We start from the raw sequence: 22,235 nt of genomic DNA, 5'->3' as shown, positions 1-22,235 counted from the left end.
TGAGCTTTGCGTCCAAGCAGTGGGATACCACTAACGGTGACTCCCCTGAAGACCTCAGTGATCAGGCAAGGATTCAAGAGATTAAGGCAGTCTTTGAGGTATCCCGAACCCAGTTGTTAAGGGTCTTGTAAATTACCATATTTATTCAAGTCTAATGCGCCATTGAATGTAATGCACACCTCAATTTTCAGAATCTTGAAACACAAAAAAGTATTAAATGTAAATGTGCCATCGAATCTAATGTGCACCTTAATTTTTGCAATGTAATTTGGCCAAAAAAGGTGAGCATTAGATTCAAGTAAATATGGTAATACAAATATGTGGGCAGCTGGTTCAAGCAAGCCTTTGAGCACCAGAGTTATGTGCTGGCAATCATTTGTCCCCTTCAACATTCTAGCCACTCGTTTGTTTGTGAGGATGGGGTGGTTTTACTATTTTATGCAAGTTGTAATGTGATTTTTAATTCCCCCCTTGTATCCATTGTAAGACTATTATTATTACTATTATTATTACTACTCTTATTATTAAACAGCGTTTAAGAAATTTAATTAACTAACTCACTTAGTGAGACTCCTTCCCAAGTAACTATATTCCCAAACCTTGCTGAAACCAACCTGCCCAGGTAATAGTGATATTTGGGAAACAGACTATTGGGTAATATTTCATGTCCTCTTTCCCTTTAGTTGGAAGTTCTGTGCTCATTACTGCAGCTCTCGGAGTGCCCAGAAAACAAACTTCTGCATTTCTGCACTTGGTTAGTCGCACTCTCACCTGATCTTGGCTATAGTAATGCAGCAGTTCTTGCTGAAAAGCTCTTTCTACCTCGGGTAAGTACTGAGAATATAAATCAGATGAAGGAGGAACCTCCTTCAGTGGTTTATTGATGTGTGTAATGTTACGTTATGGGTGGTAGAGTCTTTTCTAGTTCTTTTGGGAGTGAAATCTTCCAGGCCCACTTGTTAGGATAATTAGCCCGGTGCTGCCAGTAAATCTTCCCTGATTGATTTACTGGCCCCTCAGTCCAGCACGCTTCCGTTGCGTGAACTCTGCTTCACTCCTACAGCAGTAAAACACCTTAGCAGAATAAGCGCAGCATACGTGTGTTAAAGGCTTAAATTAAACGAAGGCAGATTCTTTCCTTAAAGTCTTTTATTGCTCCGATAACATTGGCAAAAATCCATCAGAGCTCAGCTGCATCTTTCCCCAGCTCCTCTCACCGAGCGAGCTGCTGACACACTGACACTTTCGCTTTCACAGCACACAAAGAAAATTCCAGTCTGCTCACGTCATTTCCTGGCAGACGTCCCAGGAAATCCCTCCCCTTTAGAGCCGAGGCATAGCAGTTTACCTCATTACTGCTCCCAACACCCCCTCTTGCCTCGGATCGGAGGGTAGAATCGACCCTTGGTCGTCCCAAACCTAAACTTACGCAAAACTCTCCATGTCTCTGGAAGGAGAGTGGCTTCGTTAAGCCATCAGCTATGTTCTTCGCAGAGGGACAATACTTCAGTGCTACTAATCCCTCTTGAACGCTTTGACACACATTCCGAACTCTCAGTGCTTCACAAGCTACAAGCGTTCTCAGAGCCTCTGCTCTACACTGTGGTTGCCCAGTCTCTGTGGGTTTCAAACGGTAAACCCACCTGCAACCTACTGCCTGTTTGCCTGGTGGCAATTCAGTGAGTGAAAACACACCTAGATCCTTCATGGACTTCAACTCTTTGTCCATTGCCTTGTGCCACTCAGCTGCTTCTTCCTCAGGTAAACTCTGAATGTCCTCAAAGGACTCAGGTTCACATCTAGCTGAACCTACCCAGACACCTGAAGCCTCATACCGATCAGGAGGTCTCCTTGTCCTCGCTGATCTCCTCAGTGTGACTCTTGGTGACACTGCTTCTTCTTCTTCAACCTCACCATCTTCCCCCTCTGACCTGCTGCGCCTCTTGGGCTTCACAGCTGGCTCAACGGGTGAAGAAGGCTCACTCTTTGGTTCAAACTTGACTCTTGTCAGAGGAGGTGTTCTAGGTTCCCCCCTCTGAGGGAGTCTAAGTTGTCCCTGTCTTGGACTTTGTTGCTCTGGACCTTGGTCCCTTGCAACCACTTCATCATCCTCCTCTTCAGCGTCTGAGTCATAGGACTGTTGCATAACCACCTCTGGGTTTGCGTGCAGACGCTCCCAGCCTTCTTGCTCACAAAACTCTGCACTATTACTCACAACCAGTCTTAACTGATCACCACTGGGGTACGCAAACCTCCAGGCCTTTGAGCCAGGTTCATACCCTACAAAGATCATTTTCTTTGCCCTTGGCTCGCCTTTTCTGCGTAGAGCCTTTGGAATAAGCACCCAGGCTTCACAACCAAACACACGGAAGTAATTCACCTTGGGCTTTTTTCCATGCAGTAAGAAATACGGTGTATTTCCCACACTAGAGTTGTACACTCTGTTCTGTGTATGTACCACATACTTCCAAGCTTCAGACCAGAACTTTTGGGGTAGCTTTGCATCCCAAAGGATTGCAGAAACTGCCTCTTGCACTGTCCTGTTTTTCCTCTCTGCCACACCATTCTGTTGAGGAGAGTAAGGAGCAGTGAGTCTGTGGCTAATCCCCTGTTCCCTGAAAAAGTCTTGCAGAGCGGATCCAGTGAATTCCGAACCTCGGTCACTCTGAAAGGCCTTAACTTTGGCGGAATATGTCACTTCTACAGCTGTGATCCAATCTCTGATCATTTTTGCTGCCTCAGCTTTGGATTTCAAAGCAAAAGTCCAAGAATTCCTCGAAAAATCATCAACCAGAATCAAAGAGTACTTTGACTTCCCCAAAGATTCCACCGCCATTGGCCCACACAAATCTGCATGAATTAACTCAAAAGGTTGTGTGGTGCGTCTCTCTGATTTCGGATAGGAGCAAGTTACAATCTTAGATTGCTTACATGCATTGCAATCTAAAAACTTGTCACAACTCTTAAAGTCACACCCTTCAGTTAAACTTGGTGCTTTTCTAAGAAATGCCCACCCCAAATGAGCAAAGCGTCTATGCCAAATATGAGCACAACCATTGTGGGGCGCTACATTCACACATTGCCCCTTGGCATCCTCTGCGTTTTCTTCTCCTGTGGACAAAGACAGGTTAACAGTAAACAAATTGTCTTTAGCATGCACTGTATAGACATGGTTGCCATCCTTGTAGAATTCGCACTTGTCACCTGCAAAAGAAACTTGAAAGCCCTCTGTTAGTAAATCATGTACACTTAACAGACAATTGGTCAAACCAGGCACTGCAAAAGCCTTAACTTCATGCTTAAGAAAAGGACAGTAAAACAACCCAGTCGCAGTCAATTGCTTTCGGCTCCCGTCCGCAAAAGACACATATTTTTCAGCTTCTACTCTCCTGCAATCTCTCAGCAGACCAGGAGAGGGCACTAAAGTGCTTGAAGCTCCACTGTCAATCACAACAGTCATAGCGTTGTGTTGTTGACATTCCTGGGTCGCCATAGCAACAACCCCCCTTTCACTGCCCCCTCGGCTGAGGCCTGTGTTGACTTTCTTCACTGTAGCCTTTGTTGCAACTCTCTCAGTTGCCATGGAGACTGGACTTCTCTCACGCAAGTCCAGGGCCCTTATCTGTACTTTCGCCAGATGTCCGACCTTGAAGGCTTCCACTGTAGACGGCTTCCCACGGGAAGATTTCTGTGCTCCTTCACGTAAACAACTTATGGTAGTAGCCTTTGGAGAAAGAGGCTTCTCTGCGCTGTTGCTTTCCTCTGCCCCCCCACTCTCAGCACCCCTGGGGCTCCCAGGTCGATAACCTGCACCCTCTCTGGTGGGTCTGGTGGGTCTGGGGTTCTCCAAGCTTGGCCCCTCTCCAGGCTTCTCAGACAAACTCATCTCAGCATCAAAGCAGCTCTCTGGAGCAACCACAGCAGCTCTGCTGCCCCCCTCTCTTGGGAGCTTCTCCCAGCTTCTCTCAGCTGGGCTCTCAGCGCCATCTTGGCTCTCTGCCCCTTCTGGTATCGCAGCGGCCACGTCTTGGCTTAGGCCTCCCACTCCTGCTTCACAAGCTTCTTGGAGTGCTTGCCACGCTGCTCTAGGCCTCCCAGCCTCCCACTTAGCTCCATTGAGCCTCTCAAAGGGGATATTGAAGTTTTCTGAAGCTGCCTGAGCCATGGCCCTTCCCTTCTGTCGGCTTATACTCACTCAGCCAAAACCGGGAGTCTGTGTGGCTGTTGGCTCCTTGCGTCTGAGTCTCTCCGCTGTGCCTTTGAAGATCTGACACGCGATCTCAGCCCTCCGCAGCTTCAAAGCCTTTTTCCACACGTGCTGAAGACCATAACCTTTGTTAGGATAATTAGCCCGGTGCTGCCAGTAAATCTTCCCTGATTGATTTACTGGCCCCTCAGTCCAGCACGCTTCCGTTGCGTGAACTCTGCTTCACTCCTACAGCAGTAAAACACCTTAGCAGAATAAGCGCAGCATACGTGTGTTAAAGGCTTAAATTAAACGAAGGCAGATTCTTTCCTTAAAGTCTTTTATTGCTCCGATAACATTGGCAAAAATCCATCAGAGCTCAGCTGCATCTTTCCCCAGCTCCTCTCACCGAGCGAGCTGCTGACACACTGACACTTTCGCTTTCACAGCACACAAAGAACATTCCAGTCTGCTCACGTCATTTCCTGGCAGACGTCCCAGGAAATCCCTCCCCTTTAGAGCCGAGGCATAGCAGTTTACCTCATTACTGCTCCCAACACCACTACCCTGAAAAATGTTTTTTTTATATATACTTTCTTGCTCATATTTATTTATATATATATATAATAGCAACTTCTTATTAATGTAATATTTTTATATGTAACTGTAATTTTGTAAAATTTTAAGTTGTCTGTTGCTTTAGTTTTCTGTACATTGCTTAGAGATATTTTTAAATATCTTAAGTGGTATAGAAATTAAACAATCCATCAGGCACAGAATCATGAGGTTGGAAAGGACCTTCATCCAGTCGTCTGCTCAATGTAGGATCTGCAGTGTAGGATGCATAATAAAACATTGCCTAGTTTTCTCTTCTCCTTTAACGGGGGCTATGGATTTTAATGGAGTAGTACTATATAAAGCACATATATTTCCTGCCCCATCCTAAGTCATAGCAGTAAGAAATTACCTCTCGATTGTGAATGAGGGCCAAACTAGATGTTACATGGGGAGGTATATAACAGTCTCAAGTTTTTTATATTCTCTTTTTTTTGTATAAATATTTTATTAGATTTTACATAGAGAATGAAACAACAGAAAATAAACAACAGCACAAAAGAAATAAAAAATACAATAAAGCACAAACACAAAACAGCAAAAAGTATCAAAAAACAAAAACAAAAATAAAAACAATTTTATCCTCATTATATTCCTTGCATTAACTTATTTCTCCGACCTCCCCAGACCTCCCTTCTCTGTATTCCAAATCATATATTCAGACAACAAATCCCTTCCCTCTGTCTTAATTAATTTTTGTCTTAGTTTTAGTGTCTTAATATAACTTAATTTTCTTGTATCTTAAAATATTGGGCCTTTTAAAATTTTAAACTTTTTACTAATAACCTTTTACATTCAATCAGATGTCGTCAAACATTCATTATCTTATAATGTTTCTGTAGATAATCTTTAAACTTCCTCCAATCTTCTTTCACCGTCTCTTCTCCCTGGTCTCTGATTCTGCCAGTCATTTCAGCCAATTCCATGTAGTCCATGTAATTCCATCTGCCATTCTTCCAGGGTGGGTAATTCTTGTGTCTTCCAATACTGTGCGAAGAGTATTCTTGCTGCTGTTGTTGCATACATAAAGAAAGTCCTGTCCTTCTTTTGCACCTGTTGGTCGACCATGCCCAGGAGAAAGGCCTCTGGTTTCTTCAGAAAGGTGTATTTAAACACTTTTTTCATTTCATTATAGATCATCTCCCAGAAGGTCTTAATCCACCAAAGGAAGGGCATGTCCACCAAAGGTGAAAAAAAGTACCTTCAGTTTCTCTACATTTCCAACATTTGTTATCAGGCAAATGATAAATTTTTGCTAACCTGACTGGGGTCATGTACCATCTGTATATCATTTTCATAATATTCTCTCTAAGGGCATTACATGCCGTAAATTTCATACCAGTGGTCCATAACTGTTCCCAGTCAGCCAGCATTATATTATGGCCAACATCTTGTGCCCATTTAATCATTACAGATTTCACTTCCTCATCCTGTGTATTCCATTTCAGCAGCAAGTTATACATTCTTGACAGAATCTTAGTTTTGGGTTCTAGCAGTTCTGTTTCTAGTTTTGATTTTTCCACCTGGAAACCAATTTTCCTATCCAGTTTATAAGCCTCCATTATCTGATAATAATGCAACCAATCGCGGACTTTGCTTTTTAGTTTATCAAAACTCTGCAGTTTTATCTCCCTCTTGCTCCAAAATCTCCCAATATTTTGGCCAGTTGGCCTCCATATTGAGCCTTTTTAGAGCTTTTGCTTCCATTGGGGACAACCACCTTGGGGTTTTATTTTCAAGTAAATCTTTGTACCTAGTCCAAGTTTTTTATATTCTCTGGCAGATTTGCATGTGGGGGAGGAGTTGAGTGGGAAAAAAATCTGGAAGAAAGAGCTGAGCAGCCACCACCCCAATTCCTTTTTTTTTCTTGATTGCAGCCTTTCACAGCTACCTTTCATGGTTTTAAAAGAAATAAATAAACCAGGAGACTGCTACACTTGTGTCTCCTGTGGAAATACCTTAGCTTGGTGCTAAAGAATATTGCATTCCTCTCTCGGCAGCCTATTATCCCTGCTCCACATACATGTTGTTTCTTGTCCTAAATATGCACCTATGAGTTTAAATGTAAGCATTCATGCTCATTTTTTTGAGAAATTAAATTAGCCATTTAATTCAAGTGTTTACAGCAGATTAAGTCAGGAATAGGCAACAGAGATCTGTGCATCAGGATTGAAATGCTGGAGAAATGTGAGGACTAGGGGAGCCAACCACTGAACCTAACAGAAGTGGTTTGAGGAGCAGAAAAAGGTCAGGTTGGGTGGGTGGAGGGAAGCCAGATAATCCCATGGTGGATGCAGGCAGCCTTTTATACAGACAGTTTTCCTAGGATGCTGATATGGGCTGTGAAACCTGTGTGTCTCTGTTTAGGTAAGTTTTTAATGTCTGATGTTTTATTGTCTTTTTAATTCAGTTGGGAGCTGCCCAGAGTGGCTGGGGAAACCCAGTCAGATGGGCGGGTTGTAAATAATAAATTATTATTACAGTCATACCCTGGAAGTTGAACAGAATCTGTTCCAGAAGTCTGTTCAACTTCTGAAACATTCGACTTCCAAAGCATGGCTTCAGATTGGCTGGAGGAAGCTCTTGCAGCCAACTGGAAGCCCTGTCGGACCTCGGCTTCCAAAAGAACATTCGAAAACCAAAACACTCACTTCTGGTTATTGATTGTTCAGGAGCCGGAATGTTTCACTCCCAAGGTGTTCAGGAGCCAAGGTATGACTGTGTTGTTGTTGCTGCCATATTCTGTGTTTTAAAAAGCGCAGTTCATTTAGTAAGTAAGGCGCAAAGCAAACCTACAATACAGTTGGGAGAAGCAGGATGGAGTGGCATGGCAGATTCACTGTTACGATCACATTAGAAGCCTACTGCTTGTGTTGTCTAGAGCTGGCACAGCTCTGCAGGGACCTGCATCCTGTGGATACAAAGCTGTCAGTGCTCCATGCTGAAAAGTCCCCTTTGGGGGCTTTTTGTTGACAGTAGCCTTTTACCCACTAGCACAGAGCCCCCAGAGCGGCCTGTAGAAAGGTGACTATGCACCATCCTAACTCCTTTCCCCATCCTTTAACTTTAGGGAGCTAGGACTGCACTCCCAAGTGAAATTATTTGGCAAAAAACCATAACAATATTATACCAAAATTGGGGCTTACAAACATAGTTTTCATTTTTTAATGAGTGGCAACCACCCTGAAATATTATGCTTAATGCTACTCCGAGTGCAGATGCCATAGTTTCCTATGAGGATATGAACTTTACTGAAACTACTTTGAGCTGAGTGCAGTACTGGAGATTGCCATAGACCAGTGAGGCATTCTATTCGCAAATATCAATAGCTAGAGGATTGCAATTATTTTTGGTGCTACCAGGGCTGGCCCACCCTTGTGGCAAGGCATGGTGACTGCCTGGGTGCTATTGATCTGTAGATGATGGGACAATGATCACTAGTTATACCTATTATCCATAACTTGAGTTCTCTATCCTTCAGTGGAATAGCGGAAACACAGCTCCTGTAGATGTGTTTTGCATTTTGAGTTTCTCATCTCGTATGACATGTTGCCATCCAATTTTAAATGCAAAACAACCTGAAGAAGGTTGTCTGTTTTCCCCATCACCCTTTTTCACTCTTTGTTAAAACAGAATTATAGCTGCCTCTGTATCCCCAAAGTATGCAAGGTTGCTGCTGATCCAACAGTATTATCTCCCTGCTGCTTCTGGTCTGCAGGTTCTCTCATTGACTGAGCCACCTTCCTGGCCTCTCACAACTGCCCTGATGATGTTCTGCTCCAAATATTCTCGCCCAGTCTGTTGTACCTTGATTTCTTCAGTTATACAGGCTCCAGCGAAAGGTGAGCTTATTTTACCTGAGCTTCTGTTTGTAGAGGTGGCATAAATCCTTCTCTCTAATAGAAATCTCGAGTGGTTGAGCGGTGGCATGATTAGAGAGGAAAATGGGACCTCTAAGAAACAGGGTGGTAGTGACATGTTCTGGTAAACAGAACATGAAAAGGGGTGCAGGGCTCAAGAGCCTATTGAGGGCTGAGCAGGCTCCAGGAGATACAGAATGTTGAGTATCAGATGGAAAGGGCTGGAGGGAGAGAATTGACCTGCTTGTACATCTTACTGCTTGCGACAGGAGTGGGGAACCCATAGCCCACAGGTTCTAGGCAGGCTGGCACTACATTTATTTTACTTTTTTAAGAATCAGAACTACTGGCAGTAAAGTACAAGACACTTGTGAATCACCAGCCTCTGGCATTTAAGAAATGAGCAGATAAGAATGTCCACAATTTAGCTAAATCATCAGATTTCTGAAAACAAAGTTCTCATTAGCCCCTTAAAAATATATAAAATGCAAATTTTTGGTATCTTTGCTTTTGAAGGTCTTGAGCAGATGAAGCTGGTGTGCAAACTAATTGAGGAGTGTTTGGAGCCTGAGTATGTGAGGCTGGTATTCAGGTAAATTCTCCTAGTGTAAAATGAAATGTAATATAGGAATTGCATGAAAGAGGATTTGATTTCCAATGACGGGAATGAGTGTCAAAGTGTTCTAGAATTCTCAGTTGCTGCCTTCCAATATATGAAACTATATACTGGAGAAGTTTCTGTGTCTCCCTAATGAACATAAGTTGCAGAGCAACATTGCAAACCTAAGCACTTGCTGCATGTCACACAATCTCTTTTTTTATTTCTGCTTTTTCATTATAAAGTCCCTCCATACTATCACACATATGACAATGAATAAATAACAGTCACAAGTTTTCTTACTCCTATTCAAAAGAATTGACTAAAACAGAGGAATTTGTTGGACTCCAACTCCCATCAGCCCCAGCTAGCATGGCCAGCAGCCACAAATGATGGGAGTTGTAGTCCAACATCTGGTGGGCCATCCTGTGTCTTCCCTGTGGAACTTTTACTTTTATATGTTTTCTAGGACTAAGATTAAAGAAACATGAGTTGATTAATAAGATGTTTTAAAATCAATGAATAGTCATAAATTTGCATATGACTAAAATAATAGTTGAGCAGGGGAGAAGTATACAGTGGTACCTCGGGTTAAGAACTTAATTCATTCCAGAGGTCCGTTCTTAACCTGAAACTGTTCTTAACCTGAAGTACCACTTTAGCTAATGGGGCCTCCTGCTGCTGCTGCGCCACCACTGCACAATTTCTGTTCTCATCCTGAAGCAAAGTTCTTAACCCGAGGTACTATTTCTGGGTTAGCGGAGTCTGTAACCCGAGGTACCACTGTACTTTTGTTTGTTAGATGGTACATGCATGTCACAGTAGGATCAATCTTAGAGGCATTTCTGTCCTTTGCGAAAGTTAAGGTGGTGCACCTAAGATGCTGCCTGGCATCTGCAGTTTTCATTACTTGCATTAAAAATAACTTTTATTAAAAGTTTGTTGTTCATTTAATTAGAGATGCCCTTGAGCTGTTTTTTATCCATTAATCAAAGGTTGCAGCCCTAATGTTACACATCTTCTCTAACCACTGCTCCATAGAAGAGACCTGAAATCTTTTCAGTACTGCAATATTGTTATTAACCACATGGCAATTAACATATTCTTGAGTCAGGGAATAGCCTTAGTGAGTGGCATAAAGACTACCCCTCATATAATTTTGTTATCTTTCTCCCTCCTCTGCCTTTCTTTGCAGCCATATTATAGAAATGCCGTGGTCAGAAGATCTCCTCGTAGCTGTGCATTCTTTGCTGGGAAGACAGGTGACTATGAATATAAGTCTTCCTGTGCTTCCATATAGAGTTTACTAGCTGGGTAGCAATAGAGACTAGAATCTGTTCTCTCCAAACTAGCATTTTGCCATTTCTCTGCTGCCTGCACTTTTGTCCTTTGTCTTGACAGCATGGTGTGCACCTTTGCTGAATATGATTGAAGTAAATGCCAGCATCTCAAACTGTAGTGCAAAGCTAGTTGTGATACTAGTTTCTTTTAGTGTCTAAGGAAGCCTCTGTCTGAGCAACATTTTACTGTCCTAGTGCTAATTCATTCTTGTCCAGAATGGCTTGCACCAAGTCTATGTGAACAACTAAAATGTACTCAAGGGCAATCAATATTTAGGCTGCCTCTCTCACCCCTTCCCCCTTGTTTATCTTCTTCACTTTTCAGGTAGTGTTATCCACTGAGCTCTTCAACCTGTTGGTCTTGAATCTTTGCCAGATGGCTCAAGAATTTGCCACATCAATGCATTATGCAAATCTGGTTCTGACAGTGTTGACGAAATACCAAAGCAGTGTGAGTTACTTGCAACAGGCGCTTGAAAAGAAATGAAAAATGGCAGCTTGCTTTCTTAGATATTTCTGTGGAGCTTTCCTATTCCATTACGATAGTGTGTACTGTAGTGTTTCTTTCACTTACCTTCCAGCATACATTTGAATTTCCTCTTGAGATTGTGAACCTAATTATCTGAAGTGCTGAGCAGCCTCTATTCCTATAGCAGAACACAGATGCTCCTTCAGCCTGATAATGAAGTTTGGGCATTAGGCTGAGTTTACAAGAATTAGTCTTACAATATTATTATATGTTTCTCTTTGTGAAAAGTATGGTTATTTTACTGTATGTGGGCAGGAGGGTGACGGGGGTTGGGACAGAGAGAGAAGGGGCAATCCTCCATTTGTTTTCTTTGCTGAGTAGGAAACCTGGTTGAAAAAGCCGGTAAGACAGAACCGACATAGATAATCTTGGTGCTAAGACATAGTAGCAAAATAGCGATCCCCACTCCCAGGTTCTTAGAGAGTATGGCACCACAAGGTGTGGCTTTCTTTTTATTAATGCATGATGGGAATACCCATGTTGGGTTTGGTCAATTAACATGCTTTGAATTCAATGATATGCAAATAATCATAGACTACAGTCAGTACACCAAACTGAAATTAAACGTACAAGTTTACATAAACTCTCCAGATGTGCAGTAGCTATCCACATGAAATCGATGCCTATATGAAGTATGTTTGAATGTTGCCAGAGTAGTGAGGTCCTCATACCATTGTGGAATAGATAGACTTTGAGCACGGAAGAATGGACAACCACTAAGTCTCTTAAGCCACCATAAGGGCTTGCAAAATCCTCTTTGTCCTTCCAACTTGTGTGTTTACTGTAGACAATCTAGGCAACTGGGGCAGGGCATGAGAGTGGGATCAACCTGCATAAATGTAGCAAAAGGGTTATGGGTTTTTACCAGCATGCGCCAAGCAGCTACATTTTGTTCTCCTTTTTAGATTACATTGGCCCATCAGCATCGCTTATCCTGTGCCTTGGACCTCAACAGAACAATCTTGAAGAAGTCTCTTCAGGCTGCACTGAAGCGAGTGACTTCAAATAAAGAGGAAACCTGAGTTCCTTTCCTATGTGGAAAAATGCTAGAAGACGACCTTTCTTTAGTACTGGTAACCATAAGATGGAGAAGACTAAAGACCCATTGAAAGGCTGGGGAATCAAAGAGGACCTGTGTCTTTTCAAATGTCAACTCTTTCTCTTGTCTTTCAATAAGAGCCAGCTGGATTTGTCTGAACAAACGGTGTGCACATTGTCTGGAGTATATCTGGAGTGTACCTGATTGCCAAGCAATTTTGCATCAGTAGTTGTGAGAAGTGAAACTTCTTTCATTGCCATTAACACTGGAAGCTCATGCAAATAGGGAGCTTTATATATCTTTGTCACTTTCCTGTGGCAAGGATGTGCCTCCTGAGAACAACAACTGCTGGAACTGCCGGGGTTGGAGATAGAGATGCCTCTAGGGTAGCCGTAGTATGAAATAACTACCCCCCCCCCATAAAAAAATAAACACTCCATAATCTGGCTATTTGTGTGAATTCTGCAGTGACAGATAAAAATCAGTTAACTAATTTGTTATCTTTCAGCATGAAAAGCCCACAAGGAGTTGGTCCATGGTATAGTCAGTGCAGCTGTAGTCGTCTAAGTAGCAACTTGAATTGCCTGGTTAAAAAAACCGAACACACCTGAAAACTGGTATTGATGAACTACATCACTTTTCCAACAAGTTCTGTTGGATCATGAACCGTTTCACACCACTCAGGGGGGAAACCATGTCTGGAGGCAAAGGCTGGCTGATGCTCTAACTGCAGCATGGATTTAGATGTGACCCATGCAACCATTTCCCTCATTCTGTTGGGCACCAGCCCACACAAAAATCAGCTGTGACCAAAAAAGAGGAGTAGAAAAGTACAGTGGTGCCCCGCAAGACGAATGCCTCACAAGACGGAAAACCCGCTAGACGAAAGGGTTTTCCGTTTTGGAGGTGCTTCGCAGGACGAATTTGCTATGGGCTTGCTTCGCAAGACGAAAATGTCTTGCGATTCCTGGGGGTTTTTTTCCGCTCCCTACCCCCTTTTTCTAAGGCACTAAGCTGCTAATAGCCTTTTAGCAGCTAATCCGCTAATCCCTTAAGCCTTTAATAGCCGCTAAACCGCTAATAGCGCTAATCCGCTAATGGGCTTGCTTCGCAAGATGAAAAAACCGCTAGACGAAGAGACTCGCGGAACGGATTCTTTTCGTCTTGCGAGGCACCACTGTATATGCCTTTGTATGTTTTCTCATGTAATTCAATCAACATAAAGCACTAGTTATTGCTTAGGGCCAAAGTAGTTGCAGCAGAGGTAAGTTCTGTATTGTTAAGCACAAAGTTTCCTTTGTCATGTTCAAAGGGTGTGGTGGGGATGCAACTTGAGCTTAGCAAAACAATTAACAACAGCAGCAACAACAACGATAATGGTATTAGGGTACAGGGTACTAAACTTCCCTGCCATGGGTCTCCCCATGGCTCTTCACGAGTGCCGTTGACATCTTCAAATACTTCCAGTGTTGGAGATAAAACTGGACCTATTTACTCTTCTTCCCCCAAGTGAAAAAAAGGATGCTTGTGTGTTTAAATATACAGAATGTGCTTCGATTAGGTTTGACCTTAGATGTTCACAACTTAAAAGCTAAGTACAACCATTTAACTAGAATATCTCCTGTCCCTTCCCAGGTTTGTAAGCTGTTGTCCAATTGTTGAGAAAAAATGGTCCAATGCTTTCTTATACAAAGAACACTTATTCATACGTGCACTGCATGCTATAACTCCTGGTACATTTTTAACAACAGGATTTTAAACCATCCATAACATGAATGAGAACTGGACTTGGGAGCCTGGTATGATGGGAAAGCAAAAGCACATTATAGTGGTACCTCGGGTTACGAACTTCATTCATTCCGGAGGTCCATTCTTAACTCGAAATTGTTCTTAAACTGAAACTGTTCTTAACCTTAGGCGTGCTTTTGCTAATGGCGCCATGCCGCCGCTGTGTGATTTCCGTTCTCATCCTGGGGCAAAGTTTGCAACCCGTAGCAACTGCTTCCGGGTTAGCAGAGTTTGTAACCTGAAGTGTTTGTAACCCGAGGTACCACTGTAGCTTGATTTTTGCATCCATGCTATTCACTGCTAGAGATGGTGGCTGCTTTCCTGTGCACAGACTGGTTCAAGCAAATGTGTCTCCATCTCATAGGGTCAAAGCTACTTTCATGGGAGTACTGGCCCATGTGACATGCATACAAGTTCCGGATAGGCTGATCTAAAAGCTGGTAGCAGGTCCACTATCAGGTCTTACAATAATGAATATTAGTTCAACATTCCTAAGAAGTTAAAGGGGCATTTGGAAAATAGCTTTTAATTTTAATTCTCAGCCAAATGCAGCTTCCACCTTTGTTTCAGAATTGAATTTCACAATTGGAGATCTAGAATTTATACATCTAGTTTGTCTTTAGTCCTTGGTATGTGGAACCTGTGAACCAAAGATGATATTTGCATACTTCACAGATCCTGAAGAGATCAGACCAGGAGAGCACTCTCCTGGAGAGGAAAGCTCACTGGGGTTTTTGTTGAAACTTGACCTTAATGGGAACTTCATGTTGACATATGTCACATCCTCTGTCATTGGCTTCTTCAATATGGCGTAAACCGCGTTTGTTTCTTTGTCCAAAGGATTGTCGGTAGCAGTGCTTTCATGTATCTGAGCATGGATAAGAAACAAAAAGGCTTGGTTTTTTTGGAAATAGACTCTTAAATGCCAGCCTTATTTCACCTCCAAGACCAGATTCCCATTTTTGGTATTGTGTCTGCATCTGTTAAGGGTTTCTATCTTTTTTAAAATGTGTAAATACAAACTGGCTCTGACAGACTTCTTTCAAATAAGACAAACTGAACTACTGCTAGGATAAATAGTAATTTTTGTAGTAATACGTTTATAGCCCAGCAGTATAGGCATTTAAGCAGAAAATGGTTAATAGAATAATCCTATAATCACATTTCCACTAAGTGGGAGGGGGACATAGTTAAATCTGCAGAATACCCATGGCATCTCTGCCCTGGTCTAGAGTCATGCTATATCTGTGAGTGTAACTGAACTGGGAGTGAGGGTGGGTGGGAATAGGAATTGGCTTGGTGTCTGGGTGTTGAACAATGCAATTTAAAAGCAAATAAAACCTTTAAGGAAAGCAAAAACACATAATTGCATTTAAAAATAGTCCCACCAGCAGCAAACCATATATAAAAGTATCAAAAATCACCTAAATGCCTGGAAAAACAAATGCATCTTTACTTGCTGAAAAAAACATAATGTTGGTGCCAAGGGAGCCTGAATTAAATGCATTTCCCATAGACCATATAAAATACCCAGTACTGCGAATGAATTATAGTTGTATATTACTAAAGTTTTCAACATGGCATTCACAGTCAAGGTTACTGCCTGGTTTGCAACTTAGTGCTGGGTCTAGAGTCATGCTATATTTGGGCAATTGTATATTTTCAGGAAATGGAATGACAACATGGATTCTTTCTTATCCCCCTGGAAGAGGTGGAAGCTGTAGTCCAGATGCCAAATGGGGCCCAGGATCCCCATAGATCTGATCGGTGCAAAATCTGAGTTGAATGTGATAATCTAGCAAAGCAAAGCATATTTGAAGGTGGTTTTTTTCTTCTTTGGGAAATGATAATGCTCATGATTACTATATTTCCACAGTGGAGAAACTGCCCATGGTCAGATTTTCTCCTAACTTGTGAAATGGTCTCTTACCTGGAATGTTATTATTCTACAGTTTGGGTTATCACCAAAATTCAGGTCATCTGCTGCTATTAAGAAGAGAGTCTCATTTTAGTATATAAATGTGCCTGTCTGTTTGCCACTTCACATGTTCAATTTTTAACTGAACACTAAGACGTAAGTGTACACCTTAAAAATGTGAAGATGGCGATATGTAGGGATACATTCATCAGACAACTGACTAGTTGCATCTCTTTGTTGAATGTACATTCGTTGGCTGCCTCTGCATAATATGTGAGATGGTTCTGCTTATACAGTCATCCCTCGTGTTGTGTTCCGCTCTGGCTATGGACTTTCAGCTTACAAATGCAGCAAACCTAGAAGTGTTTACTTCCGGGTTCACCACATGCGCAGAAGTGATCTGTGTGCTTCACGCACATGCAGAAGTGCTCAATCACGCCGCGCACATGCGCAGAAGAGGTGCTCTAGTTGTGGACTTTTCAGGGTGCGAACAGCACCCCGAAATGGATTAAGTCCGCAACTAGAGGTACCACTGTATTTACTGATTGCCAACAGTGTGACATGGATTCAGTGCACTGGCTTTCTCTGAGCTATGAAGAAATGGCATCGTTGAAAGTCGTTTTGTCAAACCTTTTTGCTTAAAAGGTGACTGTGGGAAGTGTAAAAGCTATTGAGTCACATGAAGTAAGGTGTTGTACTGGATGAACATAGCTGTCAACTTTTCCCTTTTCTTGCGAGGAATCCTATTCGGAATAAGAGAATTTCCCTTAAAAGAAGGAAAACGTCGACAGCTATGTGGATGAGTGGTTTGAGATGGGTGGTGATGTGCATCCCCCATGTATCCAAAGCCGATCATGCCACAGAGTGGGATAATGTCAGATGTTTTGCCACTTGGTGCATTTATGCATTGCACAAGCACGTAACTCATAGAGGGAGTGATGAGATGTAGTCAGTTGATGCTTGCGAATTTCTGTTGAGCAGAGCCTCAGATTCGCTTACTGTTTTGTGTATCGTAGAGACTTTTCAGCCTTCATTTTGAAAGGCAAATATTGACATAAAAGCACGCAGTCTATTCAGATGAAGTCATTTAGATGTGCAACCCTGACCATCTTCGATGCTAAAATACTGCACAATACTGTATTCAAATCCATTCATTTAGATGCCTGTCAGGTGCTATTACAGTTATGCATGTAATGAAATCTTTAAAATGGCTGGGCTACATAAAAAAACAAAAGAAAATCATACCTCTTGTTTTCTTCTTGATGAGCATTGTGACAACTAATATGAGGGCTGCAATAATTGTTATGCCAACTGCAATGGAAACCAGGACTAAGACAATGTGGTAAAGTCTGAAACAATCCATAGTGCATTAGTTAAACATGCTGATTAATTAATTACATTTTAAATGCCACCTTTCCTCAAGATGGTGAAAATTGTCCCCTGCCCCTATTTGATCCTCACAATAGCGTTGTGAGTTACGGTAAGTTAGACTGAGGGATATACTGCCTGGCCTAAGGTCATCCTATGGGCTTTGCTAATAGGTACCTAATATATTTGCCAGACTGTCATTTACATGTACTGTGCACAATAAAGTTTGTTTAGCTTTCAAAGTCAGACAGAAGTATGCAAAGAGCTCAAGGTTTTGTAGCACAGTTGTGCAGCAGAGAAAAGGCACATGCAGACTGCATGTTAGATGCAGATAATCATAGCATAGTTTTTTGTAGAGGATATAAAAATCTGGAAGTGCCATAATATAATTATTTGAGCGGAAAAGTCAAATCCTGTAATTGCTTCCTTGTTCACATAATTTTTTTGGACCCAACTGCAATACAATATAGAGTGGTGGGAGGAACAGAAACTGTAGCAAACACATATCCTTAATCCAGGTGCCTTTAAATTAAAAATAATATAATGTTGGTACCTTTGTTCATTTTCACTGGTTTCTGCCACAGTCCCGTAATTTTGCTGCCCTGGAAATAAAGGAAGAGAAATAAGACTTTTGTCTTTATTGTAACTCTTCCAAGGTGTATTCAGATTTTGCTAACTTGCCCTCTTTTGCCCCTTATTCTCTTTAGTAAAATGTGAACGATTTATATGATCTGAAGTGAAGCCAGAGTATTGTCCCTTTATTAGCATGATAATTAATTAATACGTTAACAAACAACACAGGCCTCCTATATTGATCTTTGAAACACTGTCTTTGCAGCTTCTTTTTACGAACACTGCTGCTGTTACCATTTGTCTCAACTAAAGAGCCATTTCTTTCTTATTCCAGTTGTGGATGTGTTGCCGTGGTGGTGTATCTCAAACTCTGTTCTTATATAGTGGTACCTTGGGTTAAGAACTTAATTCGTTCTGGAGGTCCATTCTTAACCTGAAACTGTTCTTAACCTGAAGCACCACTTTAGCTAATGGGGCCTCCTGCTGCCGCTGCGCCACCACCGCACGATTTCTGTTCTCATCCTGAAGCAAAGTTCTTAACCCGAGGTACTATTTCTGGGTTAGAGGAGTCTGTAACCTGAAGCGTCTGTAACCCGAGGTACCACTGTACAGCTCTTACTGATGGTGAACCTGCACATGCAGATTCAAACTAGATGGGATAATCACATACTGTATTTGGGTGCTTCCACAGATAAAAAAACAATTGGAGATTTTAAAAAGTGGCAAGTAAGGGCAAAGGCTATGCTAGAATGCATTTTTCCTTGACAGGCATTTTTTCATTTTGGAAGAATAATCAAATGTGAACTCAATCATATGCAGACTAAACTGCTACATTCCAAGGAGGACTATACCATGTGACCTCGATTAGTCCTGATCTACCACAGGAACTAGATCCAGTTACCTCCATGTGCTCACCTTTTTGAACAATGACTTTGATTTTTCTTAAAGGGGTGATGTTCAGGCCATCAAGAACCCCAAACCAGTATATCCCCGAATCTTCTACTTGCAGAGCTGTTGTGAAAAAAGCAGCGCAGCCATTTCCCAGATCCTGTAGTGCAAATTTCTGGCTTGGTTCAGAAGTGAGATACTGCCATCCTCGGCCTGAGAGGCTAGAAGGCTCTGTAGGGTTACATTCTTTCAGCAGATCTCCTTTGCACCAGACTCCCTCTTGTTGCAAATATTGCGGTGAGCAGAAGCCCTCTATGCTGAGGGACTCTCCTTGCACCTTCGTCACCACTTCTAGTCTCTTTCCTGGCTTACTAGAGCTTTTGAGGAATGGAACCTCGGGTGTTGGAGGTGAGAAAGTATTGGTAGGTGCAAGAAGGCCTAGGAGAATAACAGTGAAAGTACCTCTTGTAAAACAGTGTTGACCTTCCATGTACCCATTATCCCAGTACTGTAATGTCCACCCTTGCTGTCAGTGGCTCTCTTGAGGTCATTCTCAGCACTGCAGCCTACCTCCTTAAATGGGTAGTGCTGGGAATTAAATTTGACACTTTGGTACAATCCCAGAAAAGCTATATCACGTGATCCCCCCACCCTTGATCAGCCCTGATCTACCACAGGAACTAGTTCTAGTTACCTACATGTGCTTACCTTTTTGAACAATGACTTTGATTTTTCTTAAAGGGGCAATATTCAAGCCATCGGTGATCCCAAACAAGTATATCCCTGAATCTTCTACTTGGAGAGCTGACATGAGAAAAGAAAAACAGCCGTTTTTCAGATCCTGTAGTACAACCCTCTGGTTTGGCTCAGTAGTCAGATATTTCCACCCTGGGCCTGAGAGGCTAGGAGACTCTGTAGGGTTACATTCCTTCAGCAGATCTCCTTTGCACCAGACTTTCTTTTGTTGTGAACAGAAGCCCTTTATTTTGAGGGACTCTCCTTGCACCTTCATCTCTTCTTCCAGTCTTCCAGGCTTGCTAGGCTTTTCGAAGAATGGAATTCCATGTGTTGAAGGTGATAAAGTATTGGCAGACACCAGAAGACCTAGGAGCATAATAGTAAAAATGCACTTTGTAAAATAATGTTGATCTTTCATTTGTCTGTTTAGTTCAATGCTGTGCTGCCTACAATGGCTCTCGGCCCAGTATACCTGAAGGAGCATCTCCACCCCCATCGTTCAGCCCAGACACTGAGATCCAGCTCTGACGGCCTTCTGGTGGTTCCCTCACTGCAAGAAGTGAAGCTACAGAGAACCAGGCAGAGGGCCTTCTGGGTAGTGGCGCCCTCCCTGTGGAAAACCCTCCCATCAGATGTCAAGGAAATAAACAACTATCTGACTTCTATAAGACATCTGAAGGCAGACCTGTTTAGGCAAGTTTTTAAGGTTTGATGTTTTATTGTATTTTTAATATTTTGTTGGAAGCCACCCAGAGTGGCTGGGGAAACTCAGCCAGATGGGTGGGATATAAATTATTATTATTATTATTATTATTATTATTATTATTATTATTATTATCCCAGCACTGCTGCCTAACTTTTTAAAACAAACTGGAAATATTGGGGATTGAACTGGAGACTATCTGCATGCAATTGACTCAGGTGAGTCAATTAAATTCATCTGGAGATGCAGATTCTGCCTACAAATTATGCTCTACCACAGAGTTAAGGACTTACTCTCTTAGGTAAGTAGACTAGAAAAAAACACCTGTAGTTGGTTTTTTTCATGTGGAGACACCAGAGCTTGATCCTAATACTGTTTGCATGCAAATCATGTATTCTTGCACTGAGGTACCAGCAGCCCTTCATCATGTTAATCTGTTGCAGAAAGCAGCAATGGAGTCTTATGGTACCAGAAGACCCTTTGCCTTTGCTTTCCTTGAAGCACCACTGCAGCCTTCCTTTCAATCACATTACATGTCCAGACTCTTTTGCTGACATTATAGTATGAACTGAAAAAGATAACTGGGATTATTTTGGTTCATAAAGGAAGGTGCTGGATTTATGTGTAAGCTAAACAAGCTATAGCTTAGGGCCCCACTCTCTTGGGCCCCCCAATTTTTTTAAAAGAAAGAACACCTGGATGTGCATTTCCAAAATATAAGATAAAAAATAAATAAAATAAAACCTACATACAGTTAGAGCTTAATAATTATTTCACTATTAATATACTTCTTAATTGTATTTCAGTCCAACAATTACTTTATAAAATACCTATTTTGTTACGTGCAAATGGCTTTAGATACCTATTAGGTCCATAAATTACCATATAGCATATATTCAACACAAAAAAAGTGACAATTTGTTGTTGACAAAGAACAGCTGTTGATAAAGGGCCCCATTACCTTCAGTAGTTTAGGGCCTCATCAAACCTAAATGCAGCCCTGCCCACAAGAGAATTATGATCTGGCTAACATTAATAGTCTTTCATTTTGTGAATCACTGGGACTGTATAAATGACAGTGAATGTTTTCTCTATTTAAAAAATGCGAACAAAACTTGTTTCTTGTTTTCAAACAGTAACTACAAAAACAAACAATATATTACTTTTAATTCTTCACCATACTAGTGTGTTCTGTACTGATGGCCATGAAAGGGCCTTACCTCTGTGCCTTACCTGTCAGCATCAGCCTTAGCAGAAGACCTGGGAGTCCCTCCATCTTGTAGCTGAACATAGTTTAGGTTGCAGAGCAGTGAATGAGTCAATTTGCACTTGCAGGAAGGAAGCAAATGTCCTTTGTCATTGCCTGTTCCTTTTCTTGTCCCAGATCAGCAGAGTTGGTTTGGCACTGTGGGAAGATCTTCTAAGCATGTTCTTAATTTTAGTGCTGAAGAGTTGCCCAACTTGGGTTGTGGGCAGTTGCTGTCCAGATGCATCGCACCAGACAAGACAGTGGTCTAAGCAGCGACTGATAAAGCCAGTTCTGCTTTCTGCAGCTTCCCGTCTCAATATGATGTGACCGCATCTCAATTTGCATGCATGTGGAGGCTTAGATGTAGGAGTTGTAGCAACAGAGCTCCTCATTTGGATTCCCTTAAATGGGTCATGAACCACAACTTTAAGAAAAGAGTAATTTGATGAAATCCCCTAAATTCCTTGTGGCATGTTATGTTAGAATAAAGCCTTGAGAAAAATTGTTGTGCTGGCCATTTTGTAATGATTTATTAAAGTTGTGTTTTATCCCCACAATCATTCTTTATCTATATTTATTTATGGATCCAAGAATATTACAGGCCTGTGTAGGTTGTGGCATTTTAATTGTTTGATTGTTGGATGTTCTTGCATCACATCGCCAAGTTTTGAAGTGAGCAAAACAACAGCAACTATGAGCATCATTTGTGCCCAGCATGATTTTTTAAAAATTAGCTTTTATTGGGGGGTTTTTGTGTTACAAGCGGACAGATAAACAGGGAACGGTACATCTATTGTCTCCACTTTCAAGTCATAGTGTTTTTCACAGTTTGTTTACATTTGG

At 41.9% G+C, this 22,235-nt stretch overlaps 2 protein-coding genes across 6 annotated transcripts in view; one reads left to right on the top strand and one right to left on the bottom strand.

Annotated features, from left to right (window-relative positions):
• Window positions 1-13,782, top strand: part of FANCE (FA complementation group E) — a 22,039-nt gene extending 8,257 nt beyond the window's left edge. For both annotated transcript variants that reach the window (XM_083445769.1, XM_083445768.1), the window contains 7 exons: window positions 684-827; window positions 8,520-8,643; window positions 9,178-9,253; window positions 10,455-10,521; window positions 10,925-11,050; window positions 12,034-13,005; window positions 13,339-13,782. In XM_083445769.1, coding sequence (XP_083301895.1) covers window positions 684-827; window positions 8,520-8,643; window positions 9,178-9,253; window positions 10,455-10,521; window positions 10,925-11,050; window positions 12,034-12,150 — 654 coding nt within the window. In that variant the 3' untranslated portion in view covers window positions 12,151-13,005; window positions 13,339-13,782. The remainder of the gene's footprint in view (window positions 1-683; window positions 828-8,519; window positions 8,644-9,177; window positions 9,254-10,454; window positions 10,522-10,924; window positions 11,051-12,033; window positions 13,006-13,338) is intronic.
• On the bottom strand, window positions 11,568-22,235 carry LOC310679898 (uncharacterized protein). 4 transcript variants are annotated; one of them, XM_083445829.1, is made up of 8 exons: window positions 21,377-22,235; window positions 19,411-19,806; window positions 18,730-19,140; window positions 17,795-17,843; window positions 17,119-17,222; window positions 15,886-15,941; window positions 14,705-14,823; window positions 11,568-11,957 (listed from the first exon to the last, which is right to left on the bottom strand). In XM_083445829.1, the coding sequence occupies exons 1-8, from the start codon at window positions 21,432-21,434 to the stop codon at window positions 11,921-11,923; spliced, it is 1,230 nt and encodes a 409-aa protein (XP_083301955.1). In that variant the 5' UTR covers window positions 21,435-22,235; the 3' UTR covers window positions 11,568-11,920. The 4 variants fall into 4 exon arrangements, with proteins under 4 accessions (XP_083301955.1, XP_083301953.1, XP_083301954.1 ...); XM_083445827.1 differs by lacking the exon at window positions 11,568-11,957 and having other exon boundaries at window positions 14,466-14,823; XM_083445828.1 differs by lacking the exon at window positions 11,568-11,957 and having other exon boundaries at window positions 14,466-14,823; window positions 15,886-15,938.

Source organism: Podarcis tiliguerta (assembly GCF_965153285.1).
Source record: "Podarcis tiliguerta genome assembly, chromosome: 6".
Lineage (NCBI taxonomy): Eukaryota > Metazoa > Chordata > Lepidosauria > Squamata > Lacertidae > Podarcis > Podarcis tiliguerta.
The sequence above is the reverse complement of the archived record's forward strand: the minus strand, read 5'-3'. Positions and strand labels throughout refer to the sequence as shown.

Excerpts from the sequence above, each read along its gene's own strand:
- LOC310679898 (XM_083445827.1), bottom strand. The coding sequence starts at position 21,434 with ATGTTCAGCTACAAGATGGAGGGACTCCCAGGTCTTCTGCTAAGGCTG. Across the intron at positions 19,807-21,376 it reads GCTAAGGCTGATGCTGACAG|GTCTTCTGGTGTCTGCCAAT; the intron begins GTAAGGCACAGA and ends TTATGCTCCTAG. Across the intron at positions 19,141-19,410 it reads CAAAGTCATTGTTCAAAAAG|GCCTTCTTGCACCTACCAAT; the intron begins GTAAGCACATGT and ends TTATTCTCCTAG.